At 44.0% G+C, this 22,012-nt stretch overlaps 3 protein-coding genes and 1 long non-coding RNA gene across 8 annotated transcripts; all 4 read right to left on the bottom strand.

Annotated features, from left to right (window-relative positions):
- On the bottom strand, positions 1-6,291 carry dhrsx (dehydrogenase/reductase (SDR family) X-linked). 3 transcript variants are annotated; one of them, XM_029139440.3, is made up of 7 exons: positions 5,829-6,291; positions 3,630-3,737; positions 2,867-2,935; positions 2,396-2,497; positions 2,105-2,312; positions 1,146-1,353; positions 1-949 (listed from the first exon to the last, which is right to left on the bottom strand). In XM_029139440.3, exons 1-7 carry the CDS (start codon positions 5,932-5,934, stop codon positions 707-709), a joined length of 1,044 nt encoding a protein of 347 aa, XP_028995273.1. In that variant the 5' UTR covers positions 5,935-6,291; the 3' UTR covers positions 1-706. The 3 variants fall into 3 exon arrangements, with proteins under 3 accessions (XP_028995273.1, XP_028995279.1, XP_028995287.1); XM_029139446.3 differs by lacking the exon at positions 2,867-2,935; XM_029139454.3 differs by lacking the exon at positions 3,630-3,737.
- A 236-nt stretch (positions 6,292-6,527) lies between these two features.
- Positions 6,528-9,129, bottom strand: LOC114848685 (ankyrin repeat domain-containing protein SOWAHC-like). 2 transcript variants are annotated; one of them, XM_055506884.1, is made up of 2 exons: positions 8,421-9,129; positions 6,528-8,366 (listed from the first exon to the last, which is right to left on the bottom strand). In XM_055506884.1, exons 1-2 carry the CDS (start codon positions 8,725-8,727, stop codon positions 7,192-7,194), a joined length of 1,482 nt encoding a protein of 493 aa, XP_055362859.1. In that variant the 5' UTR covers positions 8,728-9,129; the 3' UTR covers positions 6,528-7,191. The 2 variants fall into 2 exon arrangements, with proteins under 2 accessions (XP_055362859.1, XP_028995261.1); XM_029139428.3 differs by having other exon boundaries at positions 6,528-9,129.
- Positions 9,130-10,152: 1,023 nt separating this feature from the next.
- LOC114866602 (centrosomal protein of 70 kDa-like) lies at positions 10,153-10,809 on the bottom strand. Of its 2 annotated transcripts, none has more exons than XM_029168560.3 (2): positions 10,605-10,809; positions 10,153-10,509 (listed from the first exon to the last, which is right to left on the bottom strand). In XM_029168560.3, exons 1-2 carry the CDS (start codon positions 10,791-10,793, stop codon positions 10,294-10,296), a joined length of 405 nt encoding a protein of 134 aa, XP_029024393.3. In that variant the 5' UTR covers positions 10,794-10,809; the 3' UTR covers positions 10,153-10,293. The 2 variants fall into 2 exon arrangements, with proteins under 2 accessions (XP_029024393.3, XP_040929841.2); XM_041073907.2 differs by having other exon boundaries at positions 10,153-10,455.
- A 9,816-nt stretch (positions 10,810-20,625) lies between these two features.
- Positions 20,626-22,012, bottom strand: LOC114846427 (uncharacterized). Its single transcript, XR_003784037.3, has 4 exons — positions 21,883-22,012; positions 21,737-21,789; positions 21,373-21,462; positions 20,626-21,281 (listed from the first exon to the last, which is right to left on the bottom strand). It is a non-coding gene; the product is annotated as an uncharacterized LOC114846427 (long non-coding RNA).

Here is a 22,012-nt window from a genome sequence, read left to right as displayed (position 1 = left end):
AATGTAGTGATCTCTACTGACACTCATAACTGTATCCTTCCTAGTGAATGTGTCCTTTCCAGTGACGATAAATGAAAAGCCAACAGATTAAATAGGAGAAAGTAAAATGGCCCAGAGCAAATAAAATGGCTTCAAATGTGACACACTGAACCAGTTACTGATTCTTACCTGCAGCAAAACAACAGAAAATACACAACAAGAAGTAAAACTGAGAACACAAAATAATACATAATTATCACAGATCTGGAGTAATTGAAACAGGTTGTTCATCTCAGTTCATTTAATGAACTATAATTACTGTAACTAATAAACAGGAAGAAGCAGCATTGGCAGCGATTCAGAGAACTGACAATTTAAAATAAAGTGAAGACACATTTCAATAATACTGATCACATTATGTCATAAATACAGAAATAAATGTAGAGACAGCACCATGTTGATGTTCATTCATGACTCAATGGCTTGTATGAGAAAAAAGGCACAGCGTTGTGAAGACTGATTGAAATCATATGGAAATATCTGAATATTAATTTACTTCTACTTTTGATTACAAACTACTGATCCGATCAGGAAAAAATGAACGGAAACTTCATTTTAGACGTGTTTTACCCCCATGTGTATAAAGAGCAAGTCTGTACTGTGTGTTTGTGCGTGCCCCACAATCCTTTCTGACTCAACCCGTGGATGTGTTGATGGTGAGTGGTGTCTACATGTGGGTTTCAGATGTGAACCCCTCTATGCTCCGGGTGAGTCCACAGCAGAGAGTCTCAGCCTCTTTAAGGCCCACTAGCTCACAGCTCCTCCTCCACAGATTGGCTTGTAGCTCTGAGCTGTAGGACAGATCCGAGGACCTCGTCTTGTGGCCGTTGTACAGGTAGCATCCACCCACCTCCTCCACCTCCTGGGCAGCTGCAGCGTAGATGGCTGTGGCCGCTCCCTCTGCTGGAGTCTGAGGAGGACACACACGGTCACCAGTTACTGATCCCAGTACAACCACAGCACTGACATTAGTACAGGTAAACACCAGCATCCTACTGTAAGAAGTCAACAAACAGAGTCAGGTTTTGGGTTAGACAAAAAAAAAACAAAACAAATGTGATGATTAAAATCTGGGCTGACGATGAAGCTACAACATTAAAATGTACCCTGAACAGAATCTTAGCCACTGGTTTCTTCATTGCTTGCGCGAGGCTCCACAAGTTGTCATATAGTGCTGTGTCCACCATGCCGGGGTCCACGGCGTTAACGGTCACAGAGAAGCCGCCAGCCGTCAGCTGCTCCTGCAGGTAGTAGGTGAAGAGAACCAGAGCCAGTTTGCTTTGGGAGTAAGCGCCGTGGGAACTGTAGCAGGTCCTTCAGAAAATGTAGAAGAAACAGGTCAGTGTAGGTTCTGAGTCAACCTACAAGAGGACATCTCCTCTCTCCTGACACCTTAGAGACATGTTGTTCTGATGAGCATGGCTCCATCACTCATTCAAACTACATATCTGGAGAAGATCAGGTCCTTTAACGTTTGCAGCACCATGCTGAGGATGTTCTGAGTCTGTGGTGGCCAGTGTAGTGTTTTACACTGTGGTCTGCGATCTGATTTAGTGAAGAGTTGAACAGACAAATCCATAGGCAAAACTGATCTCAGCTCTATGAATCAGCACAGTAACAGATGACTGAGTCTTTCTAATCAGTCCAGTATCGCAGGCTGATGATTCTGCACCTTACTCCTAATAAATAAGTGTGGTGTTTGTATCTGCATAGACAAAACACAGGGAGGAGCTGATGCGGGACACATTATATGATGTCATAAGGCTGAGCGTGAGTTAGTTTCCAAGGCAGGTGCAGTCTGTGCATAGGTGGTTGCTGTTATTCAAGTAACAAAGATCTGGAGGAATGAATGAAATAATGTTTTAGTAACTAATCAACTTCATATGTTAAAATGTCACGTGTGCAGTGTCCAGCTGATCTGGAGCCAGTCTGAATCTGTTGTCTCCCATCTCATTTGCTTCACCCTGCGTCAGGGTGATCATGTCACACTGAAGCTAATGCTGCTATTGACCTGGGTTCTCCTTCTAGAGACTGACCTCATGAGCAGCCTGTTTACTGGGCTCACCTCCTGTTCAGGTCGTCCAGGTTCAGAACTCCTGCATAGTGTGTGGCTGAGGATACGTTGACGATTCTGGAGCAGCAGCCATGTCGCCCTGACCTGCTCAGCGAGTCCAGCAGCAGGTGGGTCAGCAGGAAGTGGCCCAGGTAGTTCAGACCAAAGTGGAACTCAAAGCCGTCCTCGGTCTGTCTCTCAGGAACCAGCATGGTCCCAGCTACATGATGCAGAACAGGACTAAGGTTTGACTCTGTGTGTCAGATGAACAGCTTGATGGGCCACAGCCTTGAAGCAGCCTACCATTATTAACCAGGACGTGCAGGGGGAGACCTCGTACTTTAAATGTCTGAGCAAAGCGTCGCACTGATGTCAGTGAGGTCAGGTCCACAAAGACAAACTCAGCTGTAAACAACACATTAGCACACAGTATAACTACAGGCACAATCCTCCTCTCCATATAGAGACAGAAAAAAACTCTAGATCCACGGGAGTTCACTAATGGCACGAACATGTGCAAGTTTAGTTAATGAATCTACTGTGTGAAACTTTTCATTTCAAATTTATATTTAAAATACAGTTTAATATCAGTCATGATAAAGATATGACAAATAATTTGAGGATAATTATAAACTGAACCACTACGTATGGTCTAGAACTGTACACACGAGACACTAGTGTTTGCAGCATTCCAGCATTCATTAGAAACACTGCAGTCAGAGGTTGCATCTGCATTGGTTGTAATAGTTGCTGTTCAGCACCGATAACGTTTACCTTTGCCCTCGCTGATTTCTTCATGAATCCTCCTGACAGCTGCTAAGCCCTCGTCTCTCTCGTTCCCAGCTGAAGATGGTGGAGATCAAACAGTTTGTGGATAAATCTAGTAAATATCCACTTACTTACAACAACTTACATTCAGGTTATGTCAACATTCAAAGTCAGCCTTTGATTCTCTCTAACCTGTAAATGATATATATCTACAGCAAAGTGTCTTTTGGGTTGTGCATCTTATCAGCTGGTTCGAAGTGATTCTGTGCTAGACTAAAGACGCGGTGAGAGGGATGGGTGAGACGTGGAATCAGGCATGTGTTATACAGTTTGTGGAGGGAGGGGAGAGGGACACCTGTGATCTTCTCAGCTGCTCTCACTGTGTGTTGAAGTATCCTCCTGCAGGTGGCATTGCAGGCTCCGCACCACACAGTGATGCTGCTGGACAGGACGCTCTACACAGCATCTTGTAGAAAATGCACACAATGGAGGGGAGGGGGGATCTGTGTCTTTTGAGTTTACAGAGAAAATAAAGATGCTGTTTGGCCTGTTTGAACATGTTAACGCTAAAGTAGCTAAATAGTGTTTGTAATTAGAGCATTAGCTCAGAATTTCTTATGAGACTGGGCTGACTGAAGTTAGGTTTAGGGTGAATGGTCTCTTCACATTACACTTAAAAACCAAGTAACACCAACCCAGTCAGAACCAAACCGGTGGTGTGTTCACATGTATCAATGAGAGGCAGTACTAACATGTGATGGGATCCTACCTATGATTACATGCATGCCAAGTCGTGCCAGGTGTCTCGCAGTCTCAAAACCCATTCCTCTAGTACCCCCCGTCACTATGGCAACCCGTCCATTTTGCTTGGGTAAGGCTGTGTGGAAGAGAGGGGACATTACAGATTGATTCTGGTCTTCATAGAAATAAAATTGATTGAAAGAAGCAGCAGCAGAAACAGAATCTTGATGATCCAGTCAGACATAGACATGACATGATCTATCGATCCATGCATTTTCTACCGCTTATTTCCCTTCTGTTCGAGGGTGGTGCCGGGGGGTCCTAGCAGTTCAGCTAGCTGGGACCCCTATGGGTAATGGTAAATAGCCAATTAACCTAACCTAGCCCTTCTTGCTGTGAGGCAACAGTGCTACCCACTGCACCATCTGTGGCTCATCAGAAAACACAAAGAAATCGTCAAAGCATAATTGTCCTGAAATCTGCTTTTCAGCATTGCCTTTAGCTCATCAATTGTGTTACTCTCAACTTTGGAGCGCTACTGAGCAGGCAGGTCACTTAAATACAAAGAATTCAAGAATGATGCAAGAATGTACAGTAGAATGTTAAAGTTGAGATTTTCTGTGACAGCTGCATGGTATTTAGCAGCTTGAAGAACTTTGTAATCTTGATAGGGGTGATCAACACTATATAAAGCAAAGACTTTAGTTAGACTAGTGACTAGTGACCTGATGAGAACAGCGAATGTAACATTTGATGTTTAGAGGTATAATTTAGAAAGTTTCATAAGAATAGTTTAATTGGAGTCTTCCCACAGTTTATAATACTATAGTAGTTATATAAAATAGTAAGACTAGTAAAGGATAAACCTTTATGCTCATTTTTACTATAAACAAAGATGTTTCAACAAGTAGAGTCTGTCAAATCAAAGTGCATCATCTGCTGGTAATCATCTACCAGCCACAGAGTTTGTGGTTCGACTGATACCATGCCACATGTTTTCATTATGACGACAGAGAGTTCATTAAAATCTACTGGTACACAAAGCAGTGCTGTCTACTAGTATCAGCTGATACCGTATGAGCTAGATGATCTAACATCTGTATTATTCCTCTAGGAAACATAAACATCAGTTCCTCTCTCTTCAAGGGTGGATAATTTCCATGTAAAAGGAAAGAATGTTGGAAATCCCGTGAAAAGTCCAGATTCTTTGTTAGGTTTTAAGCAGTAAATCCAATTCACCATCTAGGGACACAATCAGCTCCTTGTCCTAATGAACTAACAATTTCAGACTCTGACATCACATGCTTTAACCCAGATCAGCTGTTTGATAAATACTTGGGTAGTTTGGGAGCTGCTCACTGATAACAGCTTACAGTAAGTGTCTTCTGAGCCTATGGCTTCTATCAGGAAACACATAAATCACACACGAACATGGAAGTTGCAGTAGGTAAAACCTGACATAGATACACAAAGAGGACCTGATCATTTCAAGAAGACCGTAAAACTGAAAGTAATAAATACACAGAAATCAGGCCACAAATATCAGTGAACATTATAAAAGCAGTTTAATCCCAGTTCCCAATGTACAGAGATGATCTGTTCTTCATTCATATTAACAGACTCACAGACCAAGTTACTCAACTGTGTCACAGGTTATTAGTACAGCTTTCAAAAGTCTGAACGTCATAATCACACAATATTGAGTAAGTCTCAGTTCAGGTCTGAAATCCAAAGGTCAGAGTACAGGTCACTGCTTTCCAGTTGGGGTAAAAATATATAGTTATGTCATATTAATTAATCATTGACTGATCGTTGATGTTCACAGACAGACACTCACAATATGAGACAACTTTAGGCCTCTTATAACAGTTTGTAAAATAGGTTTTATTACAGAGACCAAATTTCCTTTATAACATATTAACATTAATGCTACCCCCATGTGAGTTTCTGCCCAGTGTTTGTTAAAGTTATTTTTTACTTTAAACTATGAAATGTAAAGCAACATTGTTGTTGCTCTTTAAAACAGGCGCCGAACGGACCTGACCGGACTTCTCTCTTAAACACTGTTAGTGTTACTTTGATGTCACAAAACTGTGTCCATAAATGCGTACTGATATTCAGAAATTATTATTATTCCTATGGAGTCCGGGAGTAAACCTGAACACACAGCGCTTTGAAAGATAAGACAGAACGAACGTGAACAGAACGTGAGGGGAAACAAACTGACCTGGTAACGTGAACGACCTGTTGAAGAGCTGATAAATCAGAACTTTAACCCCGCATAGATACAGAGTAAGCAGAGGAACCAGCACCGACTGGACCCACAGCCACATTACTCCTGACTGCCTTCGACTCCCACTGTGCTGCAGCGTAATGAGTCCGACTCCAGCTCTGCTCCGGATAAACAGGTTCCGCCCTCAGCCTCCGCGTAACAAATTCAAACAATGGACGTCTGTTTAACGCTGATCGCCCTGATGAGTTCACCGAGTTATAGTTGTTAAACTTGTGGTTGTACTTCTGGGTTTTGTGTTTTCCAGGAACACCACAACATGTGACCGGAGATTAACAACAAGTCAGAGATAAAGAGGTACACTAGCTGCTGTGTTTGATACAGAAAAAAATTGATAGTTAAAACAGTCAATATGCTCAAACTATCACTGATTGATTTTCACTCTTGTTTGGCAGCAAATTATGTTGGTCATACTCTGATCACCAACTGCAACAGATGATGTCACCCTGTACTGTAGGGGTGTGATCGTTGTTCACAGTGCAGAACATCACAGCCTCAATTTTACTTCAGTTACTATTAAATAAGCTGATTGACAGATGTGAGAGAATCATTTGTAAAAACGGAAATGATGGCTTCTTCACTTTGACATCTCCACTGTTGCTTCTGACAATAACAGGACACAAAGCTACACCCTCATTTTACTTTTGTTCAAACATGTTTTATTTTAGTATCACATTTTATCATTAAAGCACCATAGAAACAAGCATTACCTGGATATTAAAGCTTATGTTAACAAGCTAAAGGTAATTAAACTAAGCCTAGAGAAATGTGTCTATAAATATCAGAAAAGTTGATCAAATCAGTAACAGACAAAAGGTTTGAATGCACAAACGTAGACACACAGTAACATGTTAGTGGAGTAACATGAACCTTAATTACTCAGGCCTGAATTTATAAAATGTGATGAGGTGAGAAGAAGTTTTACTTTAAGTACATTTGGAAAATAATCAACATAATGTATGAACATAATCAGTATGAACCAATATTCAAAAGTATGAACCAGTAGGTATGAATCAGTGCAACAAAATCACCCAAGAAACTGTGCATCTGCATTAACCCATGAAAAAAACTAAACTTTACAGACCAATTTACAGATTTTCCTTCCAGACGTGACAGACAGGGACCACGAGGATGAGGAAGGAGACAGTCTGAGCTTCATCAGTGCAGTCTAAGTCTATCATGATATTTATTGTCACATCCATGATAACTCATTTAACTCCAGGTAATTTATTTTTTCATAAGCGTAATTCTGGTGTTTCTGGTTGTCTATATTGGACGTTGTCCTGTGTTTGTGCTGGACTCACCAGAAATGAGTCTTGGGTCTGGCCTTGAAGGACTCCGTCATGGACAGCTCCTCTGTCTCATGAAAAGAGGTGCTCTGGACAATCTGTGACGTCCTCTCCCGCAGCTTCTGCAGTTTGGGCTTCATCCTGCTGAGCGATGACTTCCTCCTGAGGGGTTTCTCTCTGGGTCCGTCCCCACTGTCCACAGAGTCAGAGTCCCTGAAGCTGCGCAGCCTGAGGGGCTTCAGGTTCGCCTGGAGAACCTTGGAGAACCTCCAGCGCCCTCCTTTCCCCTGGTCTGTTCTGTCTGAGTCGGACTCCTCGTAGGCTCCAATTATGTCCCGTATGTCCACACTCACGCTGTCAGTCAGGTACTGGCAGGCCTTCCTCCCGCCGTAGTCCCTGATCTCCACGTCGGCGCTGTAGGCCCCCACCAGGAGCTTCACCACCTCCATGTGGTTGTGCATGGCGGCCACGTGCAGCGGTGTGTATCCGGTGCTGGAGCGGACGTCCACGCTGATGGGAACGTTGTGACGCTTGGCAAAGTTCATGATCAGAGCGATGAGCTCAGGCTTGCCGTGCTTGGCAGCCCAGTGCAGGCAGGTGAAGCCGGACACAAAGTCCTTCCTGAGGATGAGGCCGGGGTCTTCCGTGAGCAGGGGGGACAAGCTGGCCCACCGCCCGTCCGAGGAACACATCATCCACTCGTGCTCCAGAGGCTCGAGGGTGACAGCGGGCCTGTCCTCGTCCAGGCTCGGCACCGGGGAGGCCGAGTCCGCCTCGCTGGACGGCCGGCTGCCTGAGGGGCGCAGAACCGAGCTGCGCCTCAGCCTCGGAGAGGGGTTCCCCTTCACCTGGATGAAGGGTCTGCGGCCGCTCCTCGGAGAGCTGGTACCTTCACTGTCAGACAGGCTGTCTGCGTCTGACGGTCCCGTGCTACCGGTCTGTGCAGGTTCAGGCAGGTTGAACACAGGTCCCTGTACAGGAAGCGGCGACGCAACAGTCACGGAAATCTGCGGTATGTCGGGCCCGGCCGGCTCCTTCCTGGAGCCTCTCGTCTCTCTCTGAGCTGCGTTTCCCATGTGAGCCGAGCTTCTCTCCACCTGTTCTACCACAGAGACCGATCCATGACCCTGGGCCCTGCACCGATCCTTGGTCAGAGAAACGTCAGCAGCAGAGGGACCCTGCAGGGCTGTCACCTCTCTGTCCTCTCTGTAACCTGAGCCAGACGCTGCTTGTTGCTCACCTGCCCCAGCAGGAGGCGGGGCCACGCCCACCTGTGCGTCACTCACCTGCCCGCTGTGTGAGCCTGAGAGCGCCTTCACGGAACCTCGGAACTTTTTCCTCAAGCAAACATATTTAACTCCACTCTCAGCCTTCACGACAGCAATGCCGTCTACGCACTGTTTGAACCGGTACCGAGCCGCAGCCCTCTGCTCCGGGTCCTCGGGGAAAACGGCGTTAAAATGCTGGATCAGCTCCGTGTTCGTCACTTTGCCTCCTCGCTCCCTGATGAAGCGCAAAACGGCCTCTTCGCTGCACTCGGTGGCCATTGGAAACTAACGGTACCGGTTTAACAAGCAAAACAACTCATGAACTCACGAACCCACCGCAGAGCCTCCAGAGGAGTACCCCCCGTGCAGATCTGCCCTGAATAGACCCACTGTGGCAGTGAGCTCAGCCCGGACTGGAACCGGCTCGTCCGTGACTTTCTACACTATTATTTCTACACCCGAGGCGCCTCCGCCTCAGCCCCACACCACGGAGCGTACCACCCGAATCACAGGAAAACACGCTTTATTTCTGAACGTGACACAGGTCTGAAGTTTTAAAACTTTATTTTACACCCAGATAAATGACGTCGCCGTTCAAAAAGTACAACATCACGCGAATATGGTTTAGTTTGGTGTTTGTAAAGTGGTCGGGTCCGAACCGGCTGACGCTCAGTCATGCTGCTACCTGCTCTAATCGGATTACCTGATGTTGACTCACTTGAGTAATACTTCTCATGCTTAACTGTTTCCTTCCACAAGAACCACAATCCAGTTTTAATGGATCCCTGCTCCACACAGTGTGAACACGTCTGTTATATCAGTTATATCTGTTCTATATATTTAATTTCAGTTTTTAAACAACATCAAACTGAAAGAATTTTGTGTTCATCCCTGAACAAACTGTCAAACTCACACTTTGCATCGATTAGAGATTTTATTAAAACTACAGAGTCACTGGAATCATCACATTTATCAGTGAGGAGGCTGAAACCATCAGACGTCACTGAGCTCTTTGTTTCAGAGACTTCAGAGCTGGGAGGATGTCACCCAAACGACAGACTCCTGAAACACAAACACGTCATCAGCAGCTGAATAAGGGTCAAATCACAACACCAGTTATTACTGTAACACTTTATTTAAGGACATGGTTTAAACAAACATCAACAGTGGTTAATTGGTGTCATTATGGGATGAGTAGCATCTCACCAAACACTTTTTCACATTTCATTTATGTATGAGACTGGTTCTGTTCTTACCCTGAGTCTGTAACAGCTCTGTCGCGAGGCCATGGAAAGCTTTCATGTGTGAGTCACGTGTGTTTCAACCTGTCAATGTCAGAATCTACCAGAACATCTCAGAGCCCAGCAGAGCGTTTAGTGGAGGACACCACACAGTGTTTCCTAACCACTGCGCCAGTGTAGATTATCCAATTTCACTTGATTGGTTTTCCAAGTCAGCGGCGTGTAATGACAGGCAGAACAACTGCATGTTTCCACTAGGGGGCGGTATAACGCTAAATACAAAAATACACAGTAATGCTGCAAGTGAACCTCGGGTAATAACAATAGATAAATATTTGAATAGAAAAAGTAGTCAGTCTGGCCTGGATACTAGTAAACAGTTCCAGGCTTCACACTGAGTAAGTACATTAGGACTACTGTGCTGTACCTTTTGTGACATTTTTGTTTGATGGTTTGTGTTTTTCTTATGTGTGGTGGCTTAAAAGGGTTGGAAAACACTGCTAAAATATGAAGAGCAAACAAACAGCAAAAATATTAGCATCAAAGTAATATTAAAGAATAAAATGTGAATTTAAAAGAGCAAAACATAAAGCAAAAGAACCTCTCAGCACATGCAGTGAATGCACTCAGCTGCAGTGTACTGTACAGTACCTAGGTCCAGAACGTCTCGGACGTTCCTCATGGCTGTAGTCATCTCCCCCAGCCTGGTGTAGACCTCATTCATACGAGGGTAGACGCCGCTGAGGGAAAGGACGTCAAATAGTTTCTGGAAGTGAGAGACCATGGAGCCCAGAGTGAATGGTGTCGGACTCCTCTCAGTCTGGATCAGCACATCACACAACAGAAACCATGTTAATGAGTCAATTCAGTCAATGCAGTCCAGTATGTCAGTACTGAAGTGGTGCTAAACTTCACCTGATCATCACCAGTGCAGGTGTTTTCCAGCAGCGAGTCCACCAGCACCATCATGTCCTCCACCTTCACAGCTTCTGTAGAACTGGCCCCAGAGTCCGGAGGCTGCCAGGGCACCAGTCTGACAGCCAGTTTATCCAAACCACGCTGCAGCTCCTGAACCATCACACAGAACAGGTCAGCAGCTTGCATTTAGAGTGAGTGTAGAGTGCAGAGTGTATTTAACTAATGTTCAATATGTTTAAACATTTTTTTCTGAAATTTATATTCATATATATAGATACATAATGGGAGAAAAGTTTCATAGTGATCTCTTGATGGCCCAGTGGTTAAGACTGTGGCTTTGAGCACTTTTGCTGCAGTGGCAGCGGGATCGAATCCCGTTATAAGTTATTTTTTTGCTAATGCCACAGAATATTTGAGATTGAGGCGAAGCTAAGCAAACAACACTCCGAAGACAGGACGCAGAGGTTCAACATTTCATATTTTATTGCCAAAAGATCGTAGCAATTAGCAGCAGAATTATTCAGCCCTTATTTCCTTTGAGCAAATTCAGTATCTACAACACGAACAGCGATCACACTGCGTCAGATTACGCACTGTAAAAATGTAAGGACTGTTCCGAACGTGTACAGAGGACAAAACATTGAGAAAACATTGTCAAGTCATCGACGAGGACAGCTAACCCGCTTTTCTCTGCTTCAAACATCTGCCGTAACTAAGAGCAACAAGTGCGGCATTCGGAAGTCGGTTACCAGTTAAACTGGAAACGAGTTAAACTCGAACACCTGCTATGGCTTCCCCCTTTTCCTCTCCCTCTCGCTCTGTTCGGTGCTCTGTGTGTCTTATGTTTAGCTTATCCTCTGCCTCCTTTAGTGATGGTAATGGTATCTGTAATAGGTGTACAGTACGCTAGTTGCAGGGTTGGAGGCGAGGTTGTTAGACTTAGAGTCTCGGCTTCGCACCTTAGAAAACAGGCCAGCTAGCCAGGTCCCTTTAGCCGGTGCGGAGCCTCCTAGCTTAGCTGCTACCAGTCCCCCGGCAGGTCCCAGCAACCAGCTGCTAAAACCAAGCAAATCTGTTAAGTAAACAATCGGAGCAAAATAAATAAGATGCAGGGATGTACCTTAGGCTAACACATTTATAACTAAACAACTACTCAAATAATAAACAAATACTCATGCATACATATACATATCATATACATACACATGTGCATTGTTATACATATCCCATACTACTTAATAAAGTCATGACATACAACACCACAATTTCCATATTCACACATTATTGATATTGGTAGTGATAAGTATCAGTAACACTTACAGTTGGATTTGGAAAGTGTAAAGTGTCCCACTACAAGGTTAGTAAGGCTGTAGCTTGATATTATTCACCGAAAGGGTGAGGCAGACGTTGGTGTATGAACAATGCCACTTGTGAAAACCAGGGTGATGTGAGGGGCTCGGCCACTACGCCCATCCAACAAGCAGAGGAAAGAATCCTAGCAGCCCAGGAGCAAACACACCTTCAGTGCCAGGGGGGCAGGTGTTGCGACCCAAGCCGCCCACACAGAGCCCCCCAGGCAGAGCTGCAGCAGCCACAGAGACAGCACCTGAGGTCAGAGTGGGCCACCGGGGGTCAACGCTGTCCGCCCCATGAGAACCAGGGGCAAACACTCCCCCTGGCGGAAGGGTCGGCCTGAAAGAGTAGAGCCTGAGGACCCACGGTCCGTAGGGAGCCCGCCAGGAGATGCCCTCGCGCCCTAAGTGGGGCCCACCCCCAGTCCACCACCCCTACACGAGCGGAGCGGGGCCGACCCCATCGGGCCGACCTCATCCCCTGGCGCTACACCGGCCTGCAGCACAAGGCCAGCAATTGGTGGGGTCAGCAGAAAAGAGACCACCCAGGCAGACGATCATCGTACCCCGGTCGGAAAACCGGACCCCCCACACTCCAACCGCACCACACGCATACAACCTCACACAAACACAGTCGCATACACCCACCCACATGTACAACACACATCATCACATCAACACACACACACCATAAACTCTCTCACAACAAACTAGTCAATCATACGTGAACCAATGCACTCTCAGATACATTCTCGCACCCACACCATTCGCTCGATCACATTCGTGGGGAGGGTAGGTCTCCGGCCTGCTGTCCATGTGGCCCCAGGCAGGGACCGCAGCTCCTCCCGAGCCCCGCCCAACCCCCCCAACCCGGGGGAGGCAGAGGGCAGCAGAAAGGTACCCCAGAACCCTGCAACCCAGCTTGAACGTGAGTGTGTGGAACTAAAGTGCACTGAAGGTGGGAGACACCTCCAGGAGCACAACTGCTGGCTGAAGGTGTGTCCCCCGGATAGTGCCCCCCCTCACCCTAAATGTCTTTTTGCAGTTAAAACTGGGTGGTGATCTCTCCACCAGGGCCAGTGGGCGAGGCCACAACTGGCCTCAGCCCCAGGCCCCAGTGAAAGAGCCCACCCCCGGCCCTAAATGTATGTGTATTTGGCTAAGTATGAGGAACTTTGGGAGACTGCCAATTCTCCGAGGGGTCCAGCAGACAGAGCCATCAATGGGAAGGCTCCGTCCACTGGCCCCCCCGGAAGGAGCCCCCAGATTCCTGGACGAGTGTGTATGACTAATGCAATTAAAACTGCAGAGCATCCCACTTGGAAGGGACGGAACCACTTCCCGGTAGCCCCGGTCCCTCCATCAGCAGGACGCCTCTTGCAAACCTAAGTGGATGAATGTGGAGAAATGTAGTTGTGAAGCAGAGCACCAGGGTCTGCAGAGCCAGGTTCCCGACTGGCTCTGCTACCCATCCCACCGCCTAAACTACTAAAGTGCACTGAAGGTGGGTGACACCTCCAGGAGCACAACCACTGGCTGACGGTGTGTCCCCCAGACAGTGCCGCCCCTCACCCTAAATGTCTTTTTGCAGTTAAAACTGGGTGGTGATCTCTCCACCAGGGCCAGTGGGCGAGGCCACAACTGGCCTCAGCCCCAGGCCCCAGTGAAAGAGCCCACCCCCGGCCCTAAATGTATGTGTATGTGGAACTTTGGGAGATAGCCAATTCTCCGAGGGGTCCAGCAGACAGACTTACCGACTGGCTCTGCTACCCATCCCACCGCCCCCCACAACCCCCAGCCAGGAAGAGACAGCCGAGACCCAGGGACCGCAGTACTACTGCCCAGGCGCCACACACAGCACAGCCAGAGCCATCCTCATCCTTCTTTCACACTTACCCATTCTCTCGCTCAAGTATGCCCATGCTCGCCCCGTGTAGTGCTACACTCAAACCCGCACACATACTCTGCAGTTTTGCATTGAGGGCCAACCTCCGCCCAGGGCCCAATGAAGGTTGTAGCCTGAGTAGTCCGCCGCTACTGACCGCTAGGGCAGGCAGCGCCCCACCCGAGCAGGGGCAGCGCCCCAGGGGAGAGACACCCCTCCGGGCACAGGCAGGCACCCCCTGGACGCAGGTAACCCAGGTCTCCACCCCCAGGTCCGCCCCCCGCACACTGGCAGGGAGGCCCGCCTCCGCTGCCTGGAGACAGGCACACGCCAACCCTCAAAATGGCCCTACTCCGGCACAGGACTGCCGGTCTCAGCAGCCACCACACCCCCGCAGCAGGGGACCCATGCGGCCAGCCCAGAATCCACCAGTCCCGTTGTCCCGGTTCCTTAGGTAGGCAGGCACCCCCAACCACCAGTCACCCCCCCACCACTGTGCCAGACATGACGCAGTACCCGAGCCCCACGCATCCTTACCTGGAAATGGAATCCACCAGAGTATAGTTTTGGTCATTGATTTGATGAAGCAGACAAGGTGTCTAAGGTGGTGTAATCTAACAAGCTGTTCAGGTACTGAGTAATGCTTAATTTTTTTTTTGTTTTCCAGTTCATAAGGATGATTTTCTTTGCGACACAGAGGGCAGAAAGAAGTGTGTGTGATAAGTTTGTCTCTAGATCAAGCCCACTTAGATCTCCTAGAAGACAAAGTGCAGGGGCCGCTGGGATTGGACAGCTTAACTGGGTTGACAGGTGTTCACATACTCTTTGCCAAAATTGCTGCACAGGTGAACATGACCAAAATGCATGTAGGAATCTATCTGCTGTGTTATCTGTACAGTGAGGGCAAATATTTGAGTTTGTGAGACCCATTTGGAACATCCTTTGTCCTGTATAGTGAGTTCTATGAAGAATTTTGTATTGTATTAGTTGTAAATTTGTATTTTTTGTCATTCTGAATAAATTAGAACATATATTATTCCAGAACGTGTAATTAGTGGTGATATTGAGATCAGCTTCCATTTAGAGTTCGGAAGGCTCAGTGTCTGGTCTACATTGGAAATTAAGTTATAGATTTTGGATACTGTCCTTTTCGCTGATATATCAATAAATCGCTCTATTACTGGTGGTGGTTGCATTTGGATTTGAGTATTCTTACTTTTATTAAGTATGCTTTATTAAGCATTAAGTATTGACTTTAGTTGTTGGTATTCTAAGAAATTGGCACTAATGATTTCATAGTGGGACACTAATTCTTCAAAAGAGGTAAACTTGTCTCTTGTAAAAACATGTTTCAGATGTGTTATACCCATTAATTTTAAGAAAATCCCACCAGGCTGTCAGAGATGCTTTTATGCTAATGCTCTGGTAACAACTATGATGTTTGATTTTGGTGCTGATAAAGGGCAGATCTGAACCTTTAATATTTCCACAAAATGTTTGTTCAATGTCTATCCAGGAGGAGTCTGCTGGCATGGGTTTTATCCATCTGTGGACATGGTTCAGTCTATTGGCAAGAAAATAGTGGTGGAAGTTACAGTAGGTAGTTCTAGGCCGCCGCAGCGTTTGAATTTTTTTTGGGAGTTATTAAACTAATTCGTGGTGGCTTGGTTTTCCACAAAAACTGTGAGATGTAGGAGTGTAATGTCTTAAACCATGCCTGGGCTGGCTGAGTTGGAATCATTGAGAATATGTAATTAATTTTTGGCAGGATCATCATTTTTATGGTGGCAATTCTTCCCATAGGTGAAATGGGTAAGGACTGCCATCTTTTGAGGTTGGCTTCTATTTGTTTTAATAATGGATTGTAGTTTAGATCAATAGGCTCTGATAGCCTAGACGACAATTCAATGTCCAAGTATTTAATGTTCCCTGAATGGAGATGTTAGTCACCTTAAGGTTAAGTAGCAGCACTATAGATTTTGTCCAGTTAATAGAGTATTCTGAGTCCTGAGAATTCATCTGAGGCTGGTAGTTGTAGGAAGAGACGTCTGTGGCTCCAGAAGAAACAGTAACACATCGTCAGCATATAAACTTATTTTATGATTTACTGATTTGGTCGATATTCCAGTAATTCCTTCATGCTGTCTTATTGCTGCGGCTAGAGGTTCAATAAATATTGCAAATAGTGATGGGGAAAGTGGGCAGCCCTGTCTTGTCCTATGCCTATGTCTATGCAGAATAAACCTTGGTGAAATCTGGTTGTTTGTTCTGACTGCGGCGTTTGCTGAGCTGTATAATATTTGGATCCAGTCTATGAATGATTGACATGAATGACAATGAGAACAATTTGAGAGCCTCACTCTGAGCCTTTCTCACACAGACTCTAAAACTCAGAAGGCAGTTGTGTTTTGTATTGTTTACCGTCCTTCTGCTCCATAGTCGGAGTTCTTAACTGAATTCTCTGAATTCTTATCTGACCTAGTTCTTAGCACAGATAAAGTCATTGTAGTGGGAGACTTTAACATTCATGTAGATGTTGATAGCAACTGTCTCAGCACTGCTTTTAACTCCTTAATAGACACTATTGGTTTTACACAGCAGGTAAATGAACCCACTCATCGTTTTAACCATACCCTCGATCTTGTCCTGACATATGGGGTTGAAATTGATAATTTAATAGTTCTTCAAAAACCCTCTGTTATCTGACCATTTCTTATTAACTTTTGAATTCAGCACAATTGACCCTACAATAGCTGGAAAGAAATGTTACTATAGCAGATGTTCATCTGACAACGCTGTTGCCAGATTCAAGCAGACGATTCTATCATCTTTTGCCTGAATATCCTGTAGATACACAGAGAACAGTCACCTTAATCCTTATGAACAGGTTGACTGTCTTGTAGATTATGCTGCAGCTTCTCTACATACAATGTTAGACACAGTGGCTCCTCTGAAGAAGAAGAAAGTGAATCAGAGGAGCTCCATGGTATAACTCAGAGATCCGCAGCCTAAAGCACAGGACCAGACAACTAGAAAGACAGTGGCGTTCCAACCAAATAAATGTAAACTGCATTGCATGGAAGGACAAGGACTAATAAAATATAAAAAAGCACTTTGTGCTGCTAGAAAAACAAATTACTCCTCCCTAATTGAGGAAAACAAAAACAACCCCAGGTTTCTTTTCAGCACTGTAGCCAGGCTGACAAAGAGTCATAGCTGTGTTGAGCCTACTATCCCCTTAAATCTCAGCAGCAATGACTTTATGAACTACTTTACTAATAAAATTATCATCATTAGAAAAAACATTCAGCAGCGACTTCTTCCAAATGACAGAAAGCACTGTCTAGATCCATCAACTTTAAATATACCAAATCCTCTGTCTTACCTAGACAGCTTCTTCTCCATAACTCATATGGAGTTAACCTCAATAATCAACTCTTCCAAGTCGTCCACTTGTTTTTTAGATCCAATCCCAACCAGATTACTCAAAGAAGTTCTACCTTTAATCAGCTTGTCCATATTAAATCAAATCAACCAATCTTTACAACTAGGCTATGTACCACAGGCTTTGAAGGTGGCTGTGGTCAAACCTCTATTGAAAAAGACCAACCCTGAACCCTGGACAACTAGCCAACTATAGGCCCATTTCAAATTTACCCTTTATTTCCAAGATTCTGGAAAAAATCGTGGCTTAACAATTATCTGACCACCTGAGTGGGAATAACCTGTACGAAGATTTTCAGTCAGGATTTAGAAAACATCATAGCACAGAAACAGCTCTGGTTAGAGTCACTAATGATCTTCTATTAGCGTCGGACAATGGTCCAGTTTCTCTCCTTGTCCTGTTAGATCTTAGTACTGCATTTGATACAATTGATCATAACATTCTATTACAGACACTAGAACATAGAATCGGGATTAAAGGAACAGCACTGGAATGGTTTAAATCCTATTTGTTGAACAGATTCCAGTTTGTTCATGTTAATGAGGAATTCTCCACATGCACAAGGATTAGCTATGGAGTACCACAGGGTTCTGTGCTTGGTCCAATTCTGTTCAGCCTATACATGTCTCCTCTAGGTGAGATTATTAGAAAGCATTCTATTAATTTTCATTTTTACTCAGATGATACTCAGCTATATATGTCATTGGAACCAAATGAAACAGATCAACTAGTCAAAATTCAGGGTTGTCTAAAAGACATCAAATCCTGGATGTCCCAAAACTTCCTTCAACTAAACTCAGATAAAACCGAGATCCTTATTGTTGGGCCTAAAAATCTGAGAGAGACACTATTGAGTCAGATAGCCACCCTGGATGGCATAACATTAGCTTCAGATTCCACTGTGAAGAACCTTGGTGTCATCTTTGACCAGGATTTCTCTTTTACATCATACATTAAACAAATCTCCAGAACCGCCTACTTCCATCTTATACAGTATAGCTAAAATCAGAAGCATCCTCTCAGAGCGATGCAGAGAAACTGATCCATGCATTTGTTACCTCTAGGCTGGACTACTGTAACTCCTTACTCATAGGATGTCCTAACAGCTCCTTAAAAAGCCTACAGCTTATTCAAAATGCTGCAGCCAGAGTCCTGACAGGACTTAGAGAGATCACATTTCTCCTCCATTAGCTTCTCTGCACTGGCTGCCTGTAAAATGTAGGATAGAATTTAAAATTCTCCTACTCACCTACAAAGTACTCAATGTTAAAGCTAATTCTTATCTTAAAGACCTCATGGTTCCTTATGCTCCCAGAAGAACACTTCGTTCTCAGAGCGCTGGGCTACTTGTGGTTCCTAGAGTTTTTAAATGTAGAACGGGAGGTAGAGCTTTTAGCTACCAAGCTCCTCTCCTCTGGAACCAGCTCCCTCTTCAGGTTCGAGAAGCTGACACACTCTCCACCTTTAAGATTAGGCTTAAAACCTTCCTTTTTGATAAAGCATATAGTTTGAGATGGTTCAGGTCACTGGCAATGATTGTTAGTCACAGGAAACATCTCTTAGTAAGCTGCAATAGACATAGACTGCTAGGGGACTTAATTTATACACTGAGATCCTCTGTTTCCTTCTACCTCCTCTGTCCAATAACCTCCCATCATTGTCCCATGTTTAACTAACCTTGTCTCTTTCTCTCCAGTAGTTGTGCTTCTCTTCCGCTCTCTCTCTCTCTCTCTCTCTCTCTGTCCTCACCTACAGGTATCATTGGACTCAAAGTTTGGTGTCTGTGATGGGCAGCCTCGGATCCAACCATCCTGCCTGTGTCCAGTCACTGGTCCAACCATCCTGCCTGTACTCTGTTCTCCCTCTCTATCCTCTCACCCCAGCCGGTCGAGGCAGATGGCCGCCCACATCCAGCCTGGTTCTGCTGGAGGTTTCTTCCTCGTTAGAGAAGGAGTTTTTCCACTCCACTGTTGCTGTCAAATTAAATGCTTACTGTATGTGGGATTTGTTGGGTTTAGTTGTGTGAGGTCTTAAACCTTACTTTGTAAAGTGCCTTGAGATAACTTTGTTGTGATTTGGCGCTATATAAATAAAATTGAATTGAATTTCGGGTGATGCAAGATGTGTGTCATTGGTAATGTCGCATTTACTTCAATTTAATTGATATATGTAATTTGCAAAGTGACTGGCGGTTGCTAATGCTTATGCTAAATGGCCTGTGAAGCTTCAATATTCACAACACGACTTACCTGGAAAACTCTCGTTCATAGAAAACACTACTTTAGCTTACATTATACAAATAAATAAAAGTTTGAGAGCATAGCTGAAATAATATAAATACATTTTACATTTACACATTTCACTGTTTTTGTCTTACTTGTGCTGCTGCTCTGACAATTTCATTTAAAAAATGTGCATTAATATTTAGAGCAATCACTGCATGACCTACCTGGGAACAAAAAGCATTGGCTCAAATTATATATTGACCTGACGTATTTTAACTGCTTTTAATTGTGTTTTTTGTCTCTGTATCTGAAGTTGTTACAGGTATCTAGTCTACAGAGGCTAGTGAGCTGGTGCTGTGAATTCCTGGGGTGAAGAATCTGAGTTGCCATCTCTTCATGCTTGGGTTGTAGATGAAGGCAGAGTTTCCTGATGGATAAAACACTAAAACACTCATTGTATGATGGATGTAGACCACCTGTGGAATACCGCCTTTACCATTTGAGTAAAAATGTGTTTTTTGTGAGTGCACCACTACTCCAAAGCTAGAACAAACTGTTACCTTCACACTCCAATGTGCAATGAATAGGTTACTGAGGTAATTAAAAAGTCTGGGGGTTTGAGGACAGAAGCTTTTGCAGGGCCTTGCATATTAAATGCTTGAGGGAAGTAGGGTAAACAGTCTATGTCCTGGGTAGGGGGTACACTTGGTTATGTTGGAGATTTGTTTCTGCAGCAGGACAGGTATACACTGGGAAAAAAATCTGTTGGATTAACTTAATTCAATAATGGACATTGGTTGCACATAAAATTTTTGTTTTGACAGAAAATGTCTGAATTTAAATTAGTTAAAGTTAAATTAACATCAACTGTGTTCAATCAAAACAATTGCTTTGTGCCGATAATGTACGCTAATGATGCTAATGTACTGAAACATGTTTTTGTAATGTAAATTGAACATGATGTTACTTCAGCACAATTTAGTCACTTTATTCCAACATAATCCAATTCATTTTATACCATTATGTAATTCCTTTAGTTCAACATGATATTTTTAATTATCAAGTGTGCATTCATAATATACTGAATTTTTAACATGAATCTTATGACATGTACAGTTTTAACAATGCATTTTATTTTTATCTACATTTTTAATGCATAATGTCACATGACCACATACTGTAGAACAGATACCAAGGGCACCTTAAAAGGCACCAATACAAAGATTTATCAAATGCAAATACCTGCAATGTAATTTTAACTGTACAAAAGCAAATTTATGATTATTTCAAAATTTTAAATTAAACAGTTATTACTTCTGTAAAACTTCACATATCTTACATAGGTTTTAAAAGAACTACAGTATTCAGGGATCAAGAAATGCAGAACTAGAGGTTATCCAACCTACTCAAAATGTTCTTGGTCTCAAAGCTACAGTGCTCCAGGAACATGAATGCTGACTCTCCCATTAGTGAAGTTTAGTTTCCAAGCTTTGAACGTTCTTTGACAGTTTCACTTCATCTAACTCCACTTTGAATAGCTTCAAAAAGGTGTAGTGAAGTTTTGTTAGGTACTTCACGTTTAAAAGGCATAAAAAAAAGTCCAAACAGCAAGGCAGATGTGAGGGCCGCGTTGTCCAGACCTTTACAGCAAGTATCACCACACCCAAGGATTACGCCAATATCCGATCAGTCACTGGTAGGAGTCTCTTTGGCAACATCTCCACTGTTGTTCTCTTAATGGCTCTTGGTGTTGGCCTCAGTCATGTCCTAGTTAGATGAAGATCAGGTTACATTACAAATTACTTTCTAAAATGAAGGTTTGTACATTATAATTAAAAATGCTATTGTTTAGACTCACCATGTACTCCTGTAGTAGACCATTAAGATCTTCGTTGAGGTATATGCAGAGTCCTTTCAAGACACACTTTCTGGAGGCATCGATGTCATTCTCCAAGATTAAAAACAAATAAATATATAGCATTTTAGTTATATTGTCAGTAGCAAGGATGAAAACAGCTGCGAGGTTGTGATCTTATCTCTCACTATATATCACATATAAAATGCAAAATGCAAGACTTTATGCAGTTCCAGGACTATGTTCACTAAATATACAAAACCCTTGTGCGCATTTTATATTCTAAAAGTATATGAGCAGCTTTTATACACACATGGAAAACAATTATTATTACCACAATAGTCATGCTTTAATATTTGGAACCTACTTAGTAAAACTAAAGGGCAGGCCTTCCAACGCCACATTCTGCATCACCATTCACTACAAGAGAAATGGAAACATATCAGTTCATGTGTAACGGGAAATGTAATTAACATGGTTTCATAAATCTAAAAAAAATACATAAGTGAATACCTCAAAATTTTCCACAAAACCTGTGCCAAATTGATGTGCGGACAGGCTATGAGAGAAGCCAAAAGAAGTGTTTACAAGACTGGAAAGTACTAGTGTTTTGGATTAACACAGTGTCAATGTCAGGACTATA

This window comes from Betta splendens, chromosome 2 (assembly GCF_900634795.4).
Source record: "Betta splendens chromosome 2, fBetSpl5.4, whole genome shotgun sequence".
Lineage (NCBI taxonomy): Eukaryota > Metazoa > Chordata > Actinopteri > Anabantiformes > Osphronemidae > Betta > Betta splendens.
The sequence above is the reverse complement of the archived record's forward strand: the minus strand, read 5'-3'. Positions and strand labels throughout refer to the sequence as shown.